Source organism: Macrobrachium nipponense, chromosome 11 (assembly GCF_015104395.2).
Source record: "Macrobrachium nipponense isolate FS-2020 chromosome 11, ASM1510439v2, whole genome shotgun sequence".
In the NCBI taxonomy this organism is placed as follows: domain Eukaryota; kingdom Metazoa; phylum Arthropoda; class Malacostraca; order Decapoda; family Palaemonidae; genus Macrobrachium; species Macrobrachium nipponense.
Window position 1 is genome coordinate 92,518,084 of NC_061087.1, and position 19,043 is coordinate 92,537,126.

General features: G+C 37.8%; 1 protein-coding gene across 4 annotated transcripts in view; it reads left to right on the plus strand.

Moving 5' to 3' along the window:
• LOC135207288 (DNA topoisomerase 2-alpha-like) overlaps nucleotides 1-19,043 on the plus strand; it is a 190,279-nt gene that overhangs the window by 84,322 nt on the left and 86,914 nt on the right. For all 4 annotated transcript variants that reach the window (XR_010312949.1, XM_064238969.1, XM_064238960.1 and 1 more), the window contains exons 13-14: nucleotides 12,977-13,208; nucleotides 14,250-14,449. Coding sequence is in view for 3 of the 4 variants with exons in the window: in XM_064238969.1 (XP_064095039.1) it covers nucleotides 12,977-13,208; nucleotides 14,250-14,449 (432 nt within the window). In the remaining variant the exon portion in view is untranslated. The remainder of the gene's footprint in view (nucleotides 1-12,976; nucleotides 13,209-14,249; nucleotides 14,450-19,043) is intronic.

The following is a 19,043-nucleotide window of genomic DNA, read 5'->3' on the forward strand; positions in this document are numbered from 1 at the left end:
AATAATAGTGATCACATGATATATAATGATACAGTTTTTCACTTCATCTCTTTAAGATACTTATGCTACAGAAAATACTAATGTACTCTGATAATTGCATAGAATGAAGATTAACATGATAAAAATCATTTTTTAACTGATAAAAAATTTCATATATGAATTGATAAAAGTTATTAATGTTTATGCTGATTGATTCGTTGATTTTTATGCTAAATGTTATATATCTGATTCATTAATTCATATATTAACTCATAAATAACTGCAGATAATGGTAAGATATAAGGTAACAGATTGATTATAGGCTACCTGATTTGTTTATACATATGTATATGGATTCATATAATTATGATTAATATATGTGCACTTTAAATAGATTCCCATTGCGTACACGCAAAGATATATTTAGATTCTGTTATTCATGATCATTTATATAAGAGATTCCTATTGCGTACACGCAAAGATATATTTCGACTCTGTTATTTATGATCAATTATATATAAGATACATGATACTTTATATATATAGGATACATGACCGAGGTTATACTACTTCACTTTTAACTAGCTTTCGAACAACTTTTCGTCCATTACACAGTTCCAGACAACCACCTTTAGCCAATTGAAACGGCCTTTTTCAATGGTTAAAACAAGGGGAAAATTTGCCTGGGCGGGTCCAACGTTCTATTTTGCGCTCATACTTATTCTCTGCATCCTAAGCTACACGATTACGTTCGCGATGAATAGATCATCCCAGCACGAGTCCTTCGCCAGCAAAGTAGAGTTCAATATCCTTCGGGTCGTAATTGTCGGAAGTATGTCCCTTTTTGTAGTCGAATTCCTACAGCCGCTGGAGCATTCCGCATTAAAACGAGATTAACGACGAGATACGGTGTCGGTCGAAGAAGTCCATGAAATTCCTTTCACATTGTAGGCGGTTGTTACTTGACTGTAGTCGTCCGCTGCAACGAACGATTTTTTGAAGTTGCGATGTGAAACTCGTACTGCAGGATACTGGAACCAGGTTCCATCAATCAGCCTGCAAGTTAAATTATACTTGTCACAAGGGCAAAGTAAATTCAGACAACATCCAAATACAGGGGAGGGAAGAGAGCCATTTAGACCAGACTTAACCCACATGAATTCGTTGATATTTTGGAATTCAAAAGAGTCCGCTGTACAAACTTTTTTATCCATGGCATTAACAATGAGTGAACCTATCCAGGTCTATGATGACTGTAAAAATATCCATAATTATAACAAATAAATAGATATCATTACGAATCTCAAAGAAAATTCGATATTACTGGTAGTAAGTTACTAGACAAAGAAGTGGAAAACGGAGCTAATTGTAAGATTGCCAGGCAACATAAGAGTCAAAGAGAAGATTAATCATGATTCTATGTGCCCTAACAAAAGTTTCATATTCAATTTTCTCGTGCGCATCCTCTGAGGTTAATTTTTTTTAAAAAACTTTATTAATAGGTAGGAGATGCAACGAAAAAAAAACCCACTATGTAACTAGTTTCTAAATAAACTTTGGGTTTTTCAAGAAAATGTGACATTTTCCCATGAATGTTTTACTTGAATTGTAATAGGCTAATGTTGCAAGTAAATATTTATATATACATATCTTGATACTTCTAAATGTCTATGAGGTTCAGAAAAAAAATTAATTCATTTTGTTGTTATAGAAATTCTATTTGCTTATTTTGTTCATTAATTTCAAAATGATTGCAAGTCCTTAACTACTTGCATTACACACACGGATAAGAATATGTTATGTGGCCTGTCATGTGACCTATGAACCACATGTGAAGTTCATGAGCTGAGCATTCCTTTCTCCAGTCAATCTGCTGTTGCAAGCAGAGACGACACACAGATGAAGCCTGTGTAAGCAGATTATTGAGGTTAAAAGGAACAAATGCTGATACGGCAATGATGACGTCGTCACTTGGCAGGAGATTGCTCTCAGCCAGCTAAGAGTTACGTTACTTGCTGCAAGAGATACGACTTTAGGATAAATTTTTTGTTTTTTTTTTTAATACTCGACCCACATGAGAAGAATGTCTGAAAAAAAAAACAGTACCAAAATTGAACATATATTAGTTTCATGCTGGAAATCTGCATAATTGTAATTATGTTAAATTAAATATTCCTTATTCAAACTAATGAAAAAAGGTTTCCATACAAATTCTATATATATTATTAGCCCTGTATAAGATTCATATAGGATTATTTCATAGATAACATTTTCACTTCTAAACTTCCTGACTTTAAAATCTCTTTTATTTTATTTTATTTATTTTTATTTTATTTATTATTATTTTATTTATTTTTTATTTATTTAATTTTTTTTTCATTGACTACGAATATAAATTACCGGGACAGACAATATGTCAGTAGATTTTGGATGTGTTTTGAACTTTTAGCTTATTTGTCATTACTAAGCGTTAAGTTAGAGTTCAAATCTTTAGGCATATATATTTGGATATTTAATTATCTATGGTTACGTTTTGCTTATTGATTTTATCGTGATTCCTTTTTTTTTATAATTTGTAACCCTTCCGACTTCTTACGGAGTGTATTATATTGACTCCACTTGTATCATATTTATTTTATTTTTTTATATTTATTTATATATATATATATATAAATTTATAAATTAAATGGTTGGCTTGAAGATGTGGAAAAGTGTTCTAGCGGCGTACCGTATAAGGCTACTTGCGGCATCAATTCTATAGATACAAGATATAAATGATAAAGGTATTTAAAACCGCGAGAACCGCTATAATCCGGTCGGATCCAATATCACGAGTTGTAACTCGTAAGACATTGACACTTCCTATTTATTATCCGTTATTCTACCAAACCGATTGACTCTGGGTGATCAAATATATTATTGGTTTTCTTAATGGAAAGGAATTCACACAACGTGTTAAGGAGATTATTATTAATTTACACCACCCGAGTCACAGATTATTATGTGTTGAATTCCATATTTACTGATTTAGCACTCCATAAATATTCCTAACGCACTCAATTGCGGTGTTTGTTTTTAGTGCTATTAATTCTATATAACGTGTCAAGGAACTATTAACACTAAGAAGTGTTTATTCCCTCTGTCAGACTCGTAATTCTGTTAATAATTCTACGTATATTCTTTCAAGGATTGATTTGGCACAGGATAGGATCTCCTAAACTGACAGGGTCTTAGTGTGTCCCTTGTTTTCATGACACGTGTTACAATCAGTTATGTGCTTTTTATATCTGTAAGCATTGTAGGCCAGTAAAATAGTGATTTGGCTTTCTGTGACATACTATGGAACCCTGGATGACGGAATGCAACCAGTTTATGACGATTGGTATGAGAGAGATTATTATTACTACCTGGTCGTTAGTCATCTGCTGTGTTCTTCGGGTTTTCCTCGTCACGGACCTACATATAATACTACATTTGATTACATTATTCTGATACATACCTTAAGTATACTTTTGCTTTAGGGTTTCTGCTCGAAGTGTGTATTGTTTTTGCTTGCCGCTGACCCTGTTTCCGTTTCGAAGTGTTTTTATTGTTTGGTGTTTATTGCTGCTGACTCTGTTTCCGTTCGAAGTGTTTATGTTTTGGGTTATGTCTGTGACGCTTGCTTTGTTCAGTTTGTAACAGTTCTGCGCTCACCGACCCAGATATTCAATGCTCGCGATCTCTTGGGTTAAGGAATTTTCTTGTTTAGATAACGGTTTTAACAATAGGTACGGATGTTTCTATATCTTTTAGTCTAATTAATGGTTCTTTGCAGTATGATGCGGGATTGCGGGATAATGCGTCAGCTATGATAATTGCTTTCCCAGGTAGATATCTTATCTTGGCTCCAAAGACCTGAATGATCATTTGTCACCGAGTTCCTTTTGGACTGTGATTAAAGCCTTTGAAAAACTCGGTAAAGGACTCGTGTTCAGTAAGGACTTTATCAGGATAGCCATAGATTATGAACTTAAAATGTACTAGTGTTAAAGATACCTAGCCCTTCCTTGCCTATTACTGCATATTTACTTTCAGAGGGCTTTAGTTTACGTGAATAAAAAGCTATAGGGAAGAACTGTTTATCACATTAACTGAAGTAGTATCCCTATTACCCCTTGGTCTGAGGCGTCTGTTGCAATAAAAAAAAATTCCTTATTTAAATCAGGGATTTTTAAGTTAGGTGAGCTGCATTATCCGCTTTAAGATATCGAACGCCTGTTGATGCTTTTCAGACCATAATAAATCTACGCTCTTCTTCGTAAGATCTGTTAAAGGAGCTGTACATGATCTGAAGAGTTACATATTTACATACGATTGTAATACCCACTACAGCGCAAAAGTGCTGTATCCCCCTTTTACGTTAATAAGTACCGGAAAGTTATGAATAGCCGACACCTTACCATGGACTACTTTTAAGACCTTGACCAGACACATAAAACCTAGATAAACATGTTCGGTTTTAAAAAACTCTCATTTAGATATGTTACTCAGAGATTATTTGTCTTTGTCTCTGTAGCACTAGCTTTATATTTATGTGAATGTACTTCTAAGGTATTAGAAAAGATTACAAGATCAAACCATATAAGCATGTAGGGTATCCCCTAAAAGTCTCCAAACACTATATTATAATTGGGGCGCAACGTAAGCCGGAGGCATACGTAAAAATTGAGAATGTCCCCTGCGTGTGCTGAAAACTGTGGGTATTTGTACAATCACTTAGGTAATGGTATCTGGTAAAAGCATTTAAGTAAGTCCAAGTTGGTGAAAAAATTTATTCTAACCTAACAGAGATAAGATGTCGTCGGTACAATCGCACTTGCCAAACTATCGGGAGTCGTTTCCTTGTTTAAGCGACAGTAATCTGCGCAGATACGCCAAGTCCGATCTTTTATGGCATGACGTTTGAGGGAAAATTATATGGGCTTATTTGATTTCCTAATGGCTCCTATTACTAACATTTTTCAACTTCGTCATTTATCTCTATTTTAAAATTTCATTGAGAATCTATACGAAGGTACGTAAATAGCTTTATGTTTGTCCTTAAACCGTGTTTTGTGTTAAGTTACATCCGTTTTTTTTCCAGAGATCACTCGCCAGTGGAGAAACTTCCTGGTATTCAGGTAAAAGATAAAAAAAAAAAAAATTTCTGCTGAATCACCTCTGCTTGAATGACTTTACGGATATTACTTTAGATAGATTATCAGAGAGATTCATCCACGACTGGTTGGCGTGATTAAAAATTAGCAACAATAAAAAAGCGATATTTATAACTTCCGTATCCACGATATGTATACTTTTAGGGCTTTGTTCGCGGAAATCGTTATATTTCAGAGTGTCGGGAAGGATTAAAATTTCATTTCCCAGCAAAGTCTTTTTACACGCACTAAGGCATTCGAGGGTGCATGCTTCTCGAGATTTTGCGTGCAAAGTACGACTGTGGTTGTGGGAGAATTCTGTTGGGTCATTTGAACAATGTTACGATTTATGAGACAAATGTATTTGTTCTTTTATATAAGTTATTATTTGATTAACTGTCTCATTTTTGTTCAAACGGATTTTAATATGTTTGAAGGTTTATAGGATTTTCCTTTGATAAACACGCCTTATTTTGCAGGATGTAAGATAATATTTTGTATACCCCTAGATGAATCTTACAATTACACTAGATACAGATCAATGTTTTTTATAACTATAGAGGTATCTGTAAGCGCTCGCTTATCCGGACTTCTCATTAAGGAAGTTCGAACAACAGACGGTGAGTCCGTAAATACAAGATATTGCGTGTACTAAAGAAATAAAACAAGATATTCTAATTTTTACGGCGCGTACAGTTGGGTTTAATCCACCAGTATTTATTATAACTTATGTATTAAAAAGAAACGAAAACCTGCTCTGATTACGTTATACGGTCGTGTGTTTCATAGGAAAAATCCTTTTTAGTTCAAAAAGATATCGGTATGTATGAACCAACATCGCTTTTCCCCACTGTGCTAGAGTCGCTTATTGTGTGGAATTTGCTTCGCTTTGAAAACTCGGCAGATTTAACTAACCTTGACCGCTTGACTAGGTGACACAGTCACCGAGTTTGCTTGTTTGATTCTGAACGGGCTACGTGTTCTATTTCTTTTTGTAATAATTAGGATCCTTCTGTTTATTACCATCGCCAACGTATTGTGTGTTTTTAGCATTATGTTACTGGTTACGTATAAAGCAATGAATGACGAACTATTAGGAACTGAGCGATTACTAATTAAGACGAGTTATCTCTACTGCATTCAATCTTAACTGTTTGTACTTCATTCTTTGCTAAAATTTGAAATAGTGAGGGATCCTGGTCAGCACATTTAGCCTGATGAAAGTTTTGTACAGACATGTTATTCCTTGCAATCCAGCCATATTTTTAAAGTTAAGTTGAGTCATTGAGGTTCGATATTTTATATAACTCAAAAAACTCAAGGCTAAAACTGCGATCGGGACTTGCAAAGGAGCATTTATTGTCATGACCCGAAATAGTGTTACCTCTAATTTATCTAGATTTGTACGGGTGTTCCACTTGTTTTTGTGTGTTTTCTAATCACTACGGTGCTTAACGACCCTATCCATGCATCTGTATAAATACAGACGTCCACTGCGTAAACGCATATTCACTGTTTAATATGATTTGTTACGTAAGGGATTAATAATCACCCAAAATGATAAAATTAACATAGTATATGATTATGATATTTCAGTAGAACTTCTGGAAACAGACACTCAAGATAAAAACTCGCAGTAGCGAAATCTCAATGATGTAGATAATTTCTGTAAAAAGTAAGATTAAAGATGTCTCGTAACTTCAGCCACAGGAATAACGAAATTCGACCTGCAAAGGAAACACTCAAAGTTACTCCAAATGAATAAAAAATTGTACTTAGCTTGCTTTTGTGGGAAGTCACGGTGTTCCGATAACGACACACGGCCTTGGTCCTCCTTCTCTATTTAGCGGATGACCTGGTTTGGCTTCAGTTTCCCCCGTGCGCGTTGTTTCGATGATTCGAGCCCTTAAAAATCCGATGCTGCAGACGCGTTCGGTTTGTTTCTTGCAGTGCCGGAAACGCTCACTAACGATGTTTTCTTGAATGATTCTAATGAGAGACGAAGCTTGCGTTGTCGTAGGAAAAGGACACGTCGGTTTTGTTTCTTGAAGTTATTCACTAATGATGATACTAAGTTGCTCGAAGAATCTCTTGCTTTCGTCGTCGTTAAAGAGTTCTTGTTGTTTTCTGAAGTTGCTCACTGATACTATGTTGCTTGAAGAATCTGCTGCTTCGTTGTCGTTGACTTCTTATGATACAGGATTTATTATTCTGGTTTTTCTTCGTAGGACGTTGTAGAGTTCTTCTGGTCCGCTGGCCACCAATTATTAGTGCTTGTGCCTTGTATGATAAGGCGCCCTATGAGGTAATGTTAGACTAGCGATAATCTATACGCTAAGTCGGTTGGTATTGCACTTCCATCTTCAATGGAGTGTCTGGGGTTTTGTAGATCACTTACGAAGTCGGTATTATCTTTACGACGATGTGTTAAACTCATGGTTCGGTGAGGTTCTTGTAGAAAACACAAGGTATAAAAATAGTATATTCTTCTGAAGTTTTACATGATGAAGATCAGGTATGATCGTACAAGTCTTCTATGACGATAGCTTGATCGCTTCTGCCAATGATGATGGCTAATCCTATTCCTCTACATGATAAAGCTTAGGTAAAGAGGTACAGGTCTTCTAATGACGATAGCTAACTCTGTTCTGCCCGTCTACCATCTCTGTTACAAGTTATGAAGGAACAGACAGTAGTTCGAACATATGAACATACTATCAGATGACATAGTTTCATACGAACACACAATCGAATGAGACACGCTACAGATCACGTAGGCCGTTTGAATAATAGGTCGGGGTAGTTGTCTCAAGCAGGGAGCTTGGACTAATGTTTATAAACAATTGAATGACTACAGGTGACGGCATGTTATCTTAGCTTACATACTTATTGTATACGTCATCTTTAGCGTCTCTAGTCTGATCACATTCCTGCAAGCAATCTGGTTGACCTCTTTAGTTTTAGACTTTTATATATATGGACTAACATTCCATATTTTTATTATGTAAACACTTACACATATACGCAATTTGCCCAAATCACTTATTTTTGTTACAGTAAAATACCTGTCTAGTGACAATTGCTTTTACAGCTGTAAAAGTAACTCTTCTCCATAATAAATACACTGGTGCCATGTTCAACTTCTGCGTGCCTTCAATTGTTTTTTTTTTTTAAGGATAGGACTTTAACATTCATCCACTTAATAAGGTGACTTTGGACATCTCCAAACCGCCTATGATTTTCGCTTCTGACCTTCGGTTTTGTGACGCCAGTGTGATTTATCCCAAAAATAACCATTTTTCAAATTCTATCTCCCCCTTGATATTTAATATTAAGATCTGGGATTACTACCATATGTAGGCCTCCAATCAAATTAGTTTTTTTTTCTAAAAGTCATTTTTTTGCTAGATATGAATTTTTTATTATGGGAAAAAAGAAATCATATAAGAAAAAAAAATTTAATAAAAGTGGGAAAAAAGGGCTCTATTTGATTGTTTTATGTCTTTCTAAGTTATATACCAAATTTTAATGCTATAGCTGTAAAACTAAATGAGAAGATAGAATTTGAAGGTCAATGAGTATAGTTTTGAGATACGGGCGTTCCTTTTTGGGTATTAATAAACCAAAACTGTTATTTATCATATTTTAATCATAAATGATGATCCCTTTGCTCATATATCGTAGCCTGGGGCACTACGTCAGGCAAGATGGGGCACTCCATCCTACGCAACTCTCTCTCTCCTTTACTAACTCTGCTTATTACAGCAGATTTTCTTCTTCTGTATGTTAGCGAGATGTTTTCTTTGTATTTCCCTATTTGGCATGATGAAATTCTTGTCGAAACAAAGGTAAACAAACGTAACTACGCTAATATCATGTATATTATGATATTCTGTAATTATATTAGAGTGAATTTTCTTCGTCCGTATGTTAGCGAGATGTTTTGCTTGTCTTTTCCTCATTGTTATGATGAAATTCTTTACGAAACAAAGATAAACATACAGTGGTACCTCGAGATACAAAATTAATCCGTTCCGAGGCGGCCTTCGTATCATGAGCTTTTTGTATCTTGGACCGTATTTTACATGTAAAATGGCTAATCCGTTCCAAGGCCTCCAAAAACACCCCAGTAAATTTCATAATAAAGCTAAATTGACCTATAAACAATGAAATACTACAACAATTTGGACCATTCAATACCTAACTTAATACATACTGCTAATATAACCTGTAAATAAAGTGTATTAGTGTACATGGTATACAAGAAATACTGTACGTACATACGTACGTATGTAGTAAAATGTGGAAGCTTACCTTTCGAGTGAGACTATCTCCGAAAGTGGCGACAGAGGAGGAGGAAAAACAGCAGATACTTATGTACACTTAACTGTACGAAACATAAAAAAAATGTAAGGAAAACATAAGCTAAACTTTACGAAACACATTAACAAAACTGTAACACTCAACTTTACAAAAAACTTAAAATAAGAAAAATAAAAATTTTTCATTTTGATTTTTCCGTTTATTTTTTTTAATTTTTTATATATTACATTTTTTTTTTTTCTTAATACAAAATTTCAACTTCTTCACCACTTTCAACTTTCTGTTTTTTACTATCACTTGATTCTTCCTTTTTGCTTACTACTACTCCTACTAAAGGCCTTGTTAAAAAATAACTAACCAAGGAAGATTGCTTCTGCCTACTTTTGACAATGTTCCTAAAACAAATCAGGCAAATGTCATCGAACTATGCAAGCATATGACCTGTGTAAGCCTTTTTGGGGTGTCTCTTTTCTACGAATGTTTGCACCTTATGAGAAGCAGCTGGAGCATCCTTAATTTCTGCCGTTGTCATAGAGTCGTCGTCCTCCTCCTCGCCGCTGCTAGAGAACTCCTCTTGAATGACATTATGTTGCATGGCCTCCAACTCCTTTAGGTCATCCATCGTAAGCTTCTCTTGGTGCTCCTCGATAAGGTCATTGATGTCGTCCTCGTCGACGACCAGCCCCATGGACTTGCCGAATGCAACGATTCTTCAAGATTTGGTTGCGAAACAGTTTCAGGATCGTCAACTGTTCCTGAATCTGCAGCACCAGCTTCGCCCACGTCGAATCCCTCGAAGTCTCGGGCGGATACGGCATCAGGCCAGAGTTTCCTCCACGAGGAATTCAAGGTTCGCCTTGAAACCTCCTGCCAAGCTTGGTCGATGAGTTGGATGCCTATGATGATGCCGAAATGCTCCCAAAATTCAGGCAATGTGAGGTTTGTGGTATTGGTGATGTCTAAACATCTCTTGAAAAGATGTTTTGTATACAGCTTCTTGAAGTTCAATATCACTTGCTGGTCCATGGGCTGGAGGAGAGGTGGTGGTGTTAGGCGGAAGATAAAGAAATTTCATAAAGGAATACTCCGCTAGGATAGCTTCCTCGAGGCTAGAAGGGTGGGCAGGGGCATTGTCCAACACTAGCAGACATTTCTTCCAAGAATTTCTTCACTGTCAGGCTGAAACACAGATTTACCCACTTGGTGAACAAAAGCCTTGTTACCCAGGCTTTCGCATTAGCCCTCCACATCACTGGAAGCTTCTCCTTAAGCATTTTGTGAGCCTTGAAGGCTTGAGGAGTCTCGGAATGATAGACAAGTAGGGTCTGCGAGCGCAAGCCTGTCTTTCATAGGCTTATGCCCTGTTAGCTTCTTCTCTTCCTGTGTGATGTACGTCCGAAGAGGCATTTTTTTTCCAAAAAAGGCCAGTCTCATCACAGTTGAAAACTTGCTGAGAACTGTAGGCTTCGTTGAGAGTCATCTTGTTGAACGTCTTTTTAAAGGCTTCGGCCGCTTTCGTGTCCGAGCTGGCCGCCTCCCCATGCCGCACCACCAAATGGATGCCAGTCCGTTTACGGAATTTCTGGAACCACCGATGCGAAGCCTCGAAGTCTGGGGTTGGCGTTGATGTCCCTTCTCCTCTGTCGTCTTTGACCTGGGCAATCAAATCACCAAAAATAGCGCTGGCCTTGTGGGAGATTGCCGTCTCCGTTATCGTATCGCCAGCGATTTCTTTGTCTTTTATCCAGACAAGAAGAAGCCTTTCCATTTCATCATGTACTTGGGTCCTCTTGTTGGACAAAATAGTAATGCCCTTGGAAGGTGTAGCTGCCTATTCTCTACGGATTTCGGCCATATTCCTTAGCAATCACACTCAATCGCATACCGGCTTCATACTTCTTGATAATCTCCATCTTCGTCTCCAAAGAAAGCATCCTCTTTCCGTGAATTTCAAGTTTCTTGTGACCCATGACTACCTATATACTGTACGTAATTATGTTATGTAGTATGTATACGTATGTAGTTAAGTTCTCACGCAATACGATAAAGTATACTACAAAGAAATCACTAAAGAATTTACGTTAATAAACGAAATTGTTAGAACGAACGAATACCGTGTGCTTACAATACTGACGATGCCGTGCAGTGGCCGAAGAAGCACGCTGCTATGTAGATGCATCATGGTAGGGATGCTGACCAATAGCAGAGAAGGATCTCATGGCAGTGACTAGCATCAGGAACCAATGGGAGAGCGGGAGGATGGTGGCGAGTCTACTCAGTTGGCAGTGCGTGAGTTTCAAAATTGTTATCGGTGGTCCGGGCGAATCTTGGACTTTACAGCAACAACCTTTCGTATCTTAAACAATTTTCGTATGTAGAGCCTTAAAATTTTTCGTATTTGCTTTCTTATCTCGAGTTTTTCATAAGTTGAGCCTTTCGTATCTCGAGGTACCACTGTACGTAAAAGCAAGCAAATGTCAGAGGTGAAACTCGAGCATGTACACTACATGCTGTTTTTGCTCGCCCTGAAAGGTGGTTTGTAGTTGACTTCCCTTCTGCGACTCATGGAATGTCTACAGATGCCATTGCTCACAATTTCTTTGACAATAATTATCAAAATTTACGATAACAGAAGAAATATTGCATTTTCTTGTACGGATTAATGTTTTTGGCTTTTTGAATTACGTTTACTAATTACCCTGTAACTACGAAAGTAAGAGGAATTTTGACGAAATATTTTGTATACATATTTTCCATTGCCATTTGAAGCTCCATGAATTTTTTCATGACTGCATTTTTTGCCCTATACCCCCATATATAAGGGTTCGGGCCGGCCCCTTTAAACGACTAAATTGGGGAAAGTTATTTAATCTCTTCCCTTTTCTTTCATTTTTTACTTATTACCTTTTTTATTTGCAAAACCCTCATGTTTATTTTAAATTCTGCGGTTTGCCAACAATAAGTTAATGTATTGTGGCATAATTAATCTTTTTCATGCACTTACGATCCAAGTTTAATATCCTTGTAAAATGTGAATAAAATTGATTTTCTATCAACCTTTGCCCACTGCAACCATTTCGGCTTCTTCAACGGGTTCCCATCTCTCCTCCCTCCATCCAACAGCTGGCAGTGTGCCATTTTCACCAAACAGTTTGTAAATTGTACACGGAAAAAAAAAATGTTCACAAATTTTACTTCATATAATGTACTATTTTATCACGTTATTTAACTTTTGAACACATTAATAATGAAAAAAAAAAAAAAAAAGTGAAAATGGGGACTTTCTGGGTTGGCTGGAACAAATTATGATTCCCTCTATTTCTAATGGGGATTTTTTTTTCTCCATATTTCGAACTAATCATATTTTGAACAGCCTTCTGGAACGGATTAAGTTCGAAGTCTGAGGCACCCTACTACTGTGTATGTGTATATATATATATATAATTTTTTTTTTTATAATGAAATTTTATTTTATTTTTGTTTTCTTTTTGTTTCAGTCCACTTACCCGGTTGATATTCAACCCTTATGACGATCCTCTGCTGAAGAAGAATTATGATGATAATAAACCAATTGAACCAGAGTGGTACGTCCCAATTATTCCTATGGTTTTAGTTAATGGAGCTGATGGAATTGGCACAGGTTGGAGTACAAAAATACCAAATTATAATCCACGAGAGATAGTTAACAACTTGAGGAAAATGATCAGAGGAGAGGAACCTTCTCGGATGGTAAGGAAATACAGTATGCATTACAGTATTGTAGAAGTAAACTTTTTTTTTTTTATCCCCAAGAAAGGTTTCATTTTTTATCGATTGTTTTATTGTAACCAAATTAGTTATATGATATATTTTTGTTACATAGGTTCTAGCCTTGCTAAACTTGTTAATGAAGATCCACAAATCTCACTATTCTTTCTCTGTTCTGTCACTGATACTCTCACAACTTTTCCCTCCCTTTCCATGGGTCTTGGGTCAATCAGCATGGTATCCCAGAGTACCTCTGTGCAGCAACACTTTTTTTGTGTGTGTGTATTAGCCAGTTTGATTAAATTTTTATGAGTGTTTGGGATGTCTTAAGGCCCTTCATTTATGGGTTAGTTATTTTGATCACTTGTTTATGTAGTTTAGAGTTTGAAAATTAGAGTTGTGGTTTAGATGCATAGAAAAGAGGTCTTATCAACAAGAACCCAAAGTTTAGGCAGACATGTTGGAACTTCTACCAGATGAAATGGCTAGGTTCATTGCCTGGCGTAGCAAATAGAATTTTTCACCGACTCTAGGTTTCTTTCTCTAGTTGCGGATTTTTTTTCCCCCAAGAGTTGTATGGAGGTTGTCTTTTCCTACAGGAGATAGGTCATCTCTCATGCATTCATGTGGTCCAAGGTGTGGAAATGGTTGTGAACAGGTTAAGCAATTAAACATTGTATAGTTCATAGTTATAATGAACAAGCAGTGTTTATTTTTATTAAACAATGGTTTTCATACATAATCTTTAATCATAAGGTGCTTAATCTTCTTCCCAACACCACACTCGTTTCATCCCTTGCTTGGGCTCAGTGACACAAGTGGAGATGCAAGGTATCCAATAGTGGGTGGCCAGATGGACTGGGTGTATTCTTTTTAGGTTGGTAGATTGGTATTACTTGGCTTAGGTATACTACACAGAATATGGTATCTTTTGGTTGCTGGGTTTGTTTGAAAAAATGTTTTTGGTTTTAAACCACTTTTGAATGTTCTCACATATTGAAATTGTTTTGCTTTTGATTGTAGAAACCATGGTTCAAGAACTTCAAGGGGACGATTGATGAACTTGATCATCAGAGGTATATTGTACATGGAGAAATTTCTCAGCTTGGTGATAATAAATTGGAAATAACTGAGTTACCTGTCAGAGTTTGGACTCAAATATACAAGGAAACAGTATTGGAAGCTCTCACAACGCATACTGAAAAGAATCCTGCGTACATAACGTAAGTGTTTGTTCTTTTCTTTTCCTAGGTATGTATTGAGGAAATTTTGAATAATTTCCATTTCATTGCACCGTTTCCTGTTTAATTTTTTATTGACTTTTTTTTTTGAACTGTAAAAGATAATTTTTAAGTGTGAATTCAATATTGAGAATTGTCTCATTTGTATCTAATTTTATAAAGTGGTGCACTTGCTGTCTTGTTTATTAAGGTTAATTTTGTAGTGCCCTCAAGGATGGTGGCTTTTTAGAGCTGTTTTCTTTTAAGAACATTATTGGGTTTGTTTTGCATGCAATGAATAGTTTAAATTTGGTTTCCCTTCCTTTTCCTTGAGGTCAGAAATTCAGCTTTAATTGTTGTATGCTTTCTTAGTCTTGAGAATGCCAAGTAAGTAGTAGCAGCATTGACCTTTAATGAAACTTAGAAAATTATGGAAAGAGGGACAGACAAAAATGAGGGCAGAGTTCAAGACTGTGAGAACATTAATGATGATAATTTCATGAAAATATTACTGCTTGTGTGTATATATATCCTAACAATATTCAGGTGTGTTGTTAACCTTTTTGTGAAAGTGTTTTCATTTAGACAGACACTTGGAGGTTTTGTTTTTAAAAAAAGACTAGATTAGCTCCTCATACCTTGAATGTTGACTGTGATGCTCACTTGCTGGAGAGTCTTTCAAAAGGACTGTGATCTAGGGAAGAGACCTGGAGGCAGGCATACACAGAACTTGGGTGTTCTTTGGCTTACAAGCATTTGTAAGCATCTAGGGCTGCTGCCATAGAATCATGACTGACAGCATCATTGTCATCACTTAATGCAAAACCATAAAGGGACAGGACTAGTTTCTGTGCTTTTTAGCTGTCAGGATCTTCATTTGGGAAGAAATGCATGAGGTTGCCATCATGCCTTTGTTTATCAGGTGTGTTTGTCAGATTCTTAGGTTCCCTTCATACAGAGATCTGCAAGGCTCTTTGGCAACTGTGTGTGGGATGCCCATGCCAGACCTGTTTGCTAAAGAACCAGCAATTTTGCCAGTCATGGGATGGTATGGATGTCTTTGAGTTTTCCTTGTTCAGACTGCTGAGGCAAGTTATGGTGAAGTATAAGGTGTTGAACACTCAGATGATTCGCATCACCATGATTTTGATTGTAGAAGGATTAGTTTCCAGACTTATTAAATTTTGTGCGCTTTACCAGGATGATGCTACTTTGAAAGTCGTCTGAGATAGCCCACTTTTATTGGTGTCTCAGTTGGCAGTTGTTCCTTTTGAGCCCTTCATTTACCTTGGAATTTTTTGCCAAAACTCAGTGTACTAAGAATAGTGGCTATCTGGAATTCCTTGATAATTCTTGCCGTGCTTTTATCCTTGGAGGATAGTCTTGCATGCACTATGAGAGCCCTCGAGTTGTACCTCAAGTACAGGCATCCTCCTCCTTGTTTGTTCCTTCACGTGGTGATAGAATCTGTTTATTTTATGATTTCTGTTTCTTGTGAGATCCAGGGACCATTGGCGTCTGTACGAGGTCACAGGGTATTGTAGTTCCCAGAATTCTCTTGGCGTCCCATGACCTGTCAGTTACTTTCTTATTGCCTTTAAGATAGGACGTGATCACTTTCTATCTGTTTAAAGCTGGATTAGTTTGCCCGTTTTTATACATATTTTCCTTTTTTCTCTGTGGGTGATCTCAGTGTGGGTGTAATCTGCTAGGTGTATGTACGTTGTGAGATATGGAGAATTTTGCTTCACCAAGGGAAATTTCTTTGGGATCTTGCAAGAGGCAGTGAGTGGGTTTCCTTGTTCAAGATTTTTAACGTCGGCATCTACAGATCCACATCCAACGTGTAGTAGGTGCAGAGAAAACGTATGTACTATTACTAATCCTTGTTCAGTTTGTCATGATTGGTCAATGGAACAATGGATGAAGTTTTATGGGAAAGGCCAGTACAAAAGAAAGGAGACGACACCATCTTTGGATGATCAAGCGTCGTCTGCTTCTTTTGTATCGGCAATACATCAGACTGCTCCATATGTTTTGTCACCTGCTTTTGATGTTTCCCATACCCATAAAGTTTCTTCTAGCGATTTGTTATTGGAAACTCGAGGGGTTTTGGGTAATTTTATGCATAATTATGCTCCATCATTCCCAGCAGGGAGAGGGGGAGCATCGCCATCTTTGTCCCAGACTTCAGCCCCTGATGCGCAGAGAATGGAAGGAACGTGGTCTGTTAGGCCTACCAGGCGCACCAACCTTGGAGGGGTTGCTTTGTCACTGTATGGAGTCAAGTTTCCACCCGGGCTTACCAACAACGAATGTTCCGCATCCCCCTGGCCTTCAATGTATGGGAGCAAGTGCTATGGCACCGACAACAACAAAGATATTTCCGGCGATGCAGAACTTTGGAAACAGTTTTGCAGCACACGCAGGGATTCCAGCAGTAGCCGCTCAGTCTCCCTACAAGCATGGTGATGTCAGTTGGGCATGGCTGACGCCATGACGTCACAGCCTACTGCTTCTCTCACTACTTCGATGCCTCCGGAGATGAGTATGCTTTCTGACTCATTGGTACACACAGTCATGAGGAAATTACAAGCTCTAGAGGACAAAATAGATAAGAAAGACAAAAAGAAAAGACGTCAATCGTCTTCTTCCTCTAGTTAGGCGTCGTTGCAAAATTCAATGACGTCACTGCGTGTACCAGTCAAACGTTGGAGGATACGGGACTTTGTGACTGATCCTCGTGCCAGGAGGAGAAGAGTAAATTCTTCTTCATCTTCGAGACAGGATTGTCACATCCCTGTGAGCAACAAAGTGAAGAAGAGTGTGGCTGGTAAAGTTAACGTTAATGGCCGAAGTCATTTACAGGCATCCAAACAGGCGAAAGCATCTTGGCTGGTAAAGTTAACGCTAATGGCTGAAGTCATTTACAGGCGTCCGAACAGGCGAAGGCATCAATGGCCGCTGGAATGGCGACCGCTGCGGAGATGCCAACGGTGAGGACAAAGCGTTTAGCAGAGACTCCACTGCCGTTGGGGAAATCAACGGTGAGGGCAGCATTCAACGAAGAACGGAGAACGTATACCAGTTTCTCCTGTAAGACTTTTTGAAATAAGAAGGAAGGATGAGAAAGCTTCCATTAAAAAAGGTCAAATAATAAAGAGTTGGTAAACCTCTCCGGATACACTGATGGAAAGTGTTGTTCGCCTCAACGAGAGAACAAGGTCCACTTCCCCGACGGCCATCGGAGATGATATTCCAATGACCTTGAGTAATGTTAATAGAGATAGGGAGGAAATTAGCTCGGTTTCGAGAGAACCATCATCTTGGAGGAATAGATGGAGTTCTTGCTCTAGATCTGTTAGCATAGAAGCAGTTAGGTGGTCACATTCTCCTACTGACTATTCAAGATCAAGCCAATATCGGCCGTCAGAGATCAAAGGTGCCCTGGTAGTAGGGTCGAACAGCCATGACGCACCCGAACATTTGTCAGAGGATAGGAGTGAACTAGCTTCTGCAGCCGAACACTATATGTTGGAACCGGAGGAAGGGGAAAACCAGGAGGTCCTGGATTCGTATGCGGTGGTTGTTGATTTGATTCGTCAATTCAATAACCTTTCGAGGAGTCCGGAGACACCTGCCAGTTTACGTCCAGAAATCGATATGGTATTTGGACTGAAAAAGGATACGAAGGTGTCGTATGAATTACCTTGCTCAAGTCATGCGGAGTCAGTTTTACAGCATGTCAATGCACGGATTGCTGGAAGGGATAATTTGTTAAGATCAAATAGATCATTTAAGTTTATTCCCCTAATATTGATGAAACAGTAAATATTATGTGACAAATTAACCCAGATGTGGTAAGGTTAAAGCCTGGATTTACCTTGGATCAAGTTAAGATGGAATGCCTGTCGATGACTTGTCAGGAGGCTGCTACATTGGAAGCAATGGCTTCTTCTGTCTTTCAGACTGCTTCTTGGTTAGACCTTTGGTCAACAGCAGTAGCAAAATCTGCGTCCTCAGAAGCAACAAGAAAATTAGTGGATGAGACGAATTTGAGTGCCAATGTATGGGCCAATATCCTGTTGATGAGGAGAGATGCAGCATTAGCTAGATTAAGCTGCCCTATTGACTTGGATTCCCTATTAGCAATGCGGGATGGGGATATCCTAGAGTCGCAATTGCTGTTACCAAAGGGTATACTGGAAGCTGCTATAGATAGAAGAATAATGGATACTAACGACAGATTAATCCAGCAGGCAGTTAGGAAAACATCTGGAAGCCAGGCTAATTCATATGAGGTAAGACAACATCAGCAATTACCTCAAGAGACCAGTGAGACATTATTATTAATAGGGGTTAGTTTTTCCAGACCTCTGAGTCTCAAGTAGACTCTTCTCGGGCTGGTTACCAGTGAGACATAACATTGGGGTATTAGGGGTAGGGGGAGAGGTTCGAGACGATAGGATGGGCGCCTCTTATCACTCAGCCACACCAGAGTGGTCCCTTCAAGTAGTAGCAGACAAGCTCTTCCTGGTTTGAGGGCGACCCATGCTGGATCTTTTTGTGATTCAATTCAACACGTAACTGAGATATT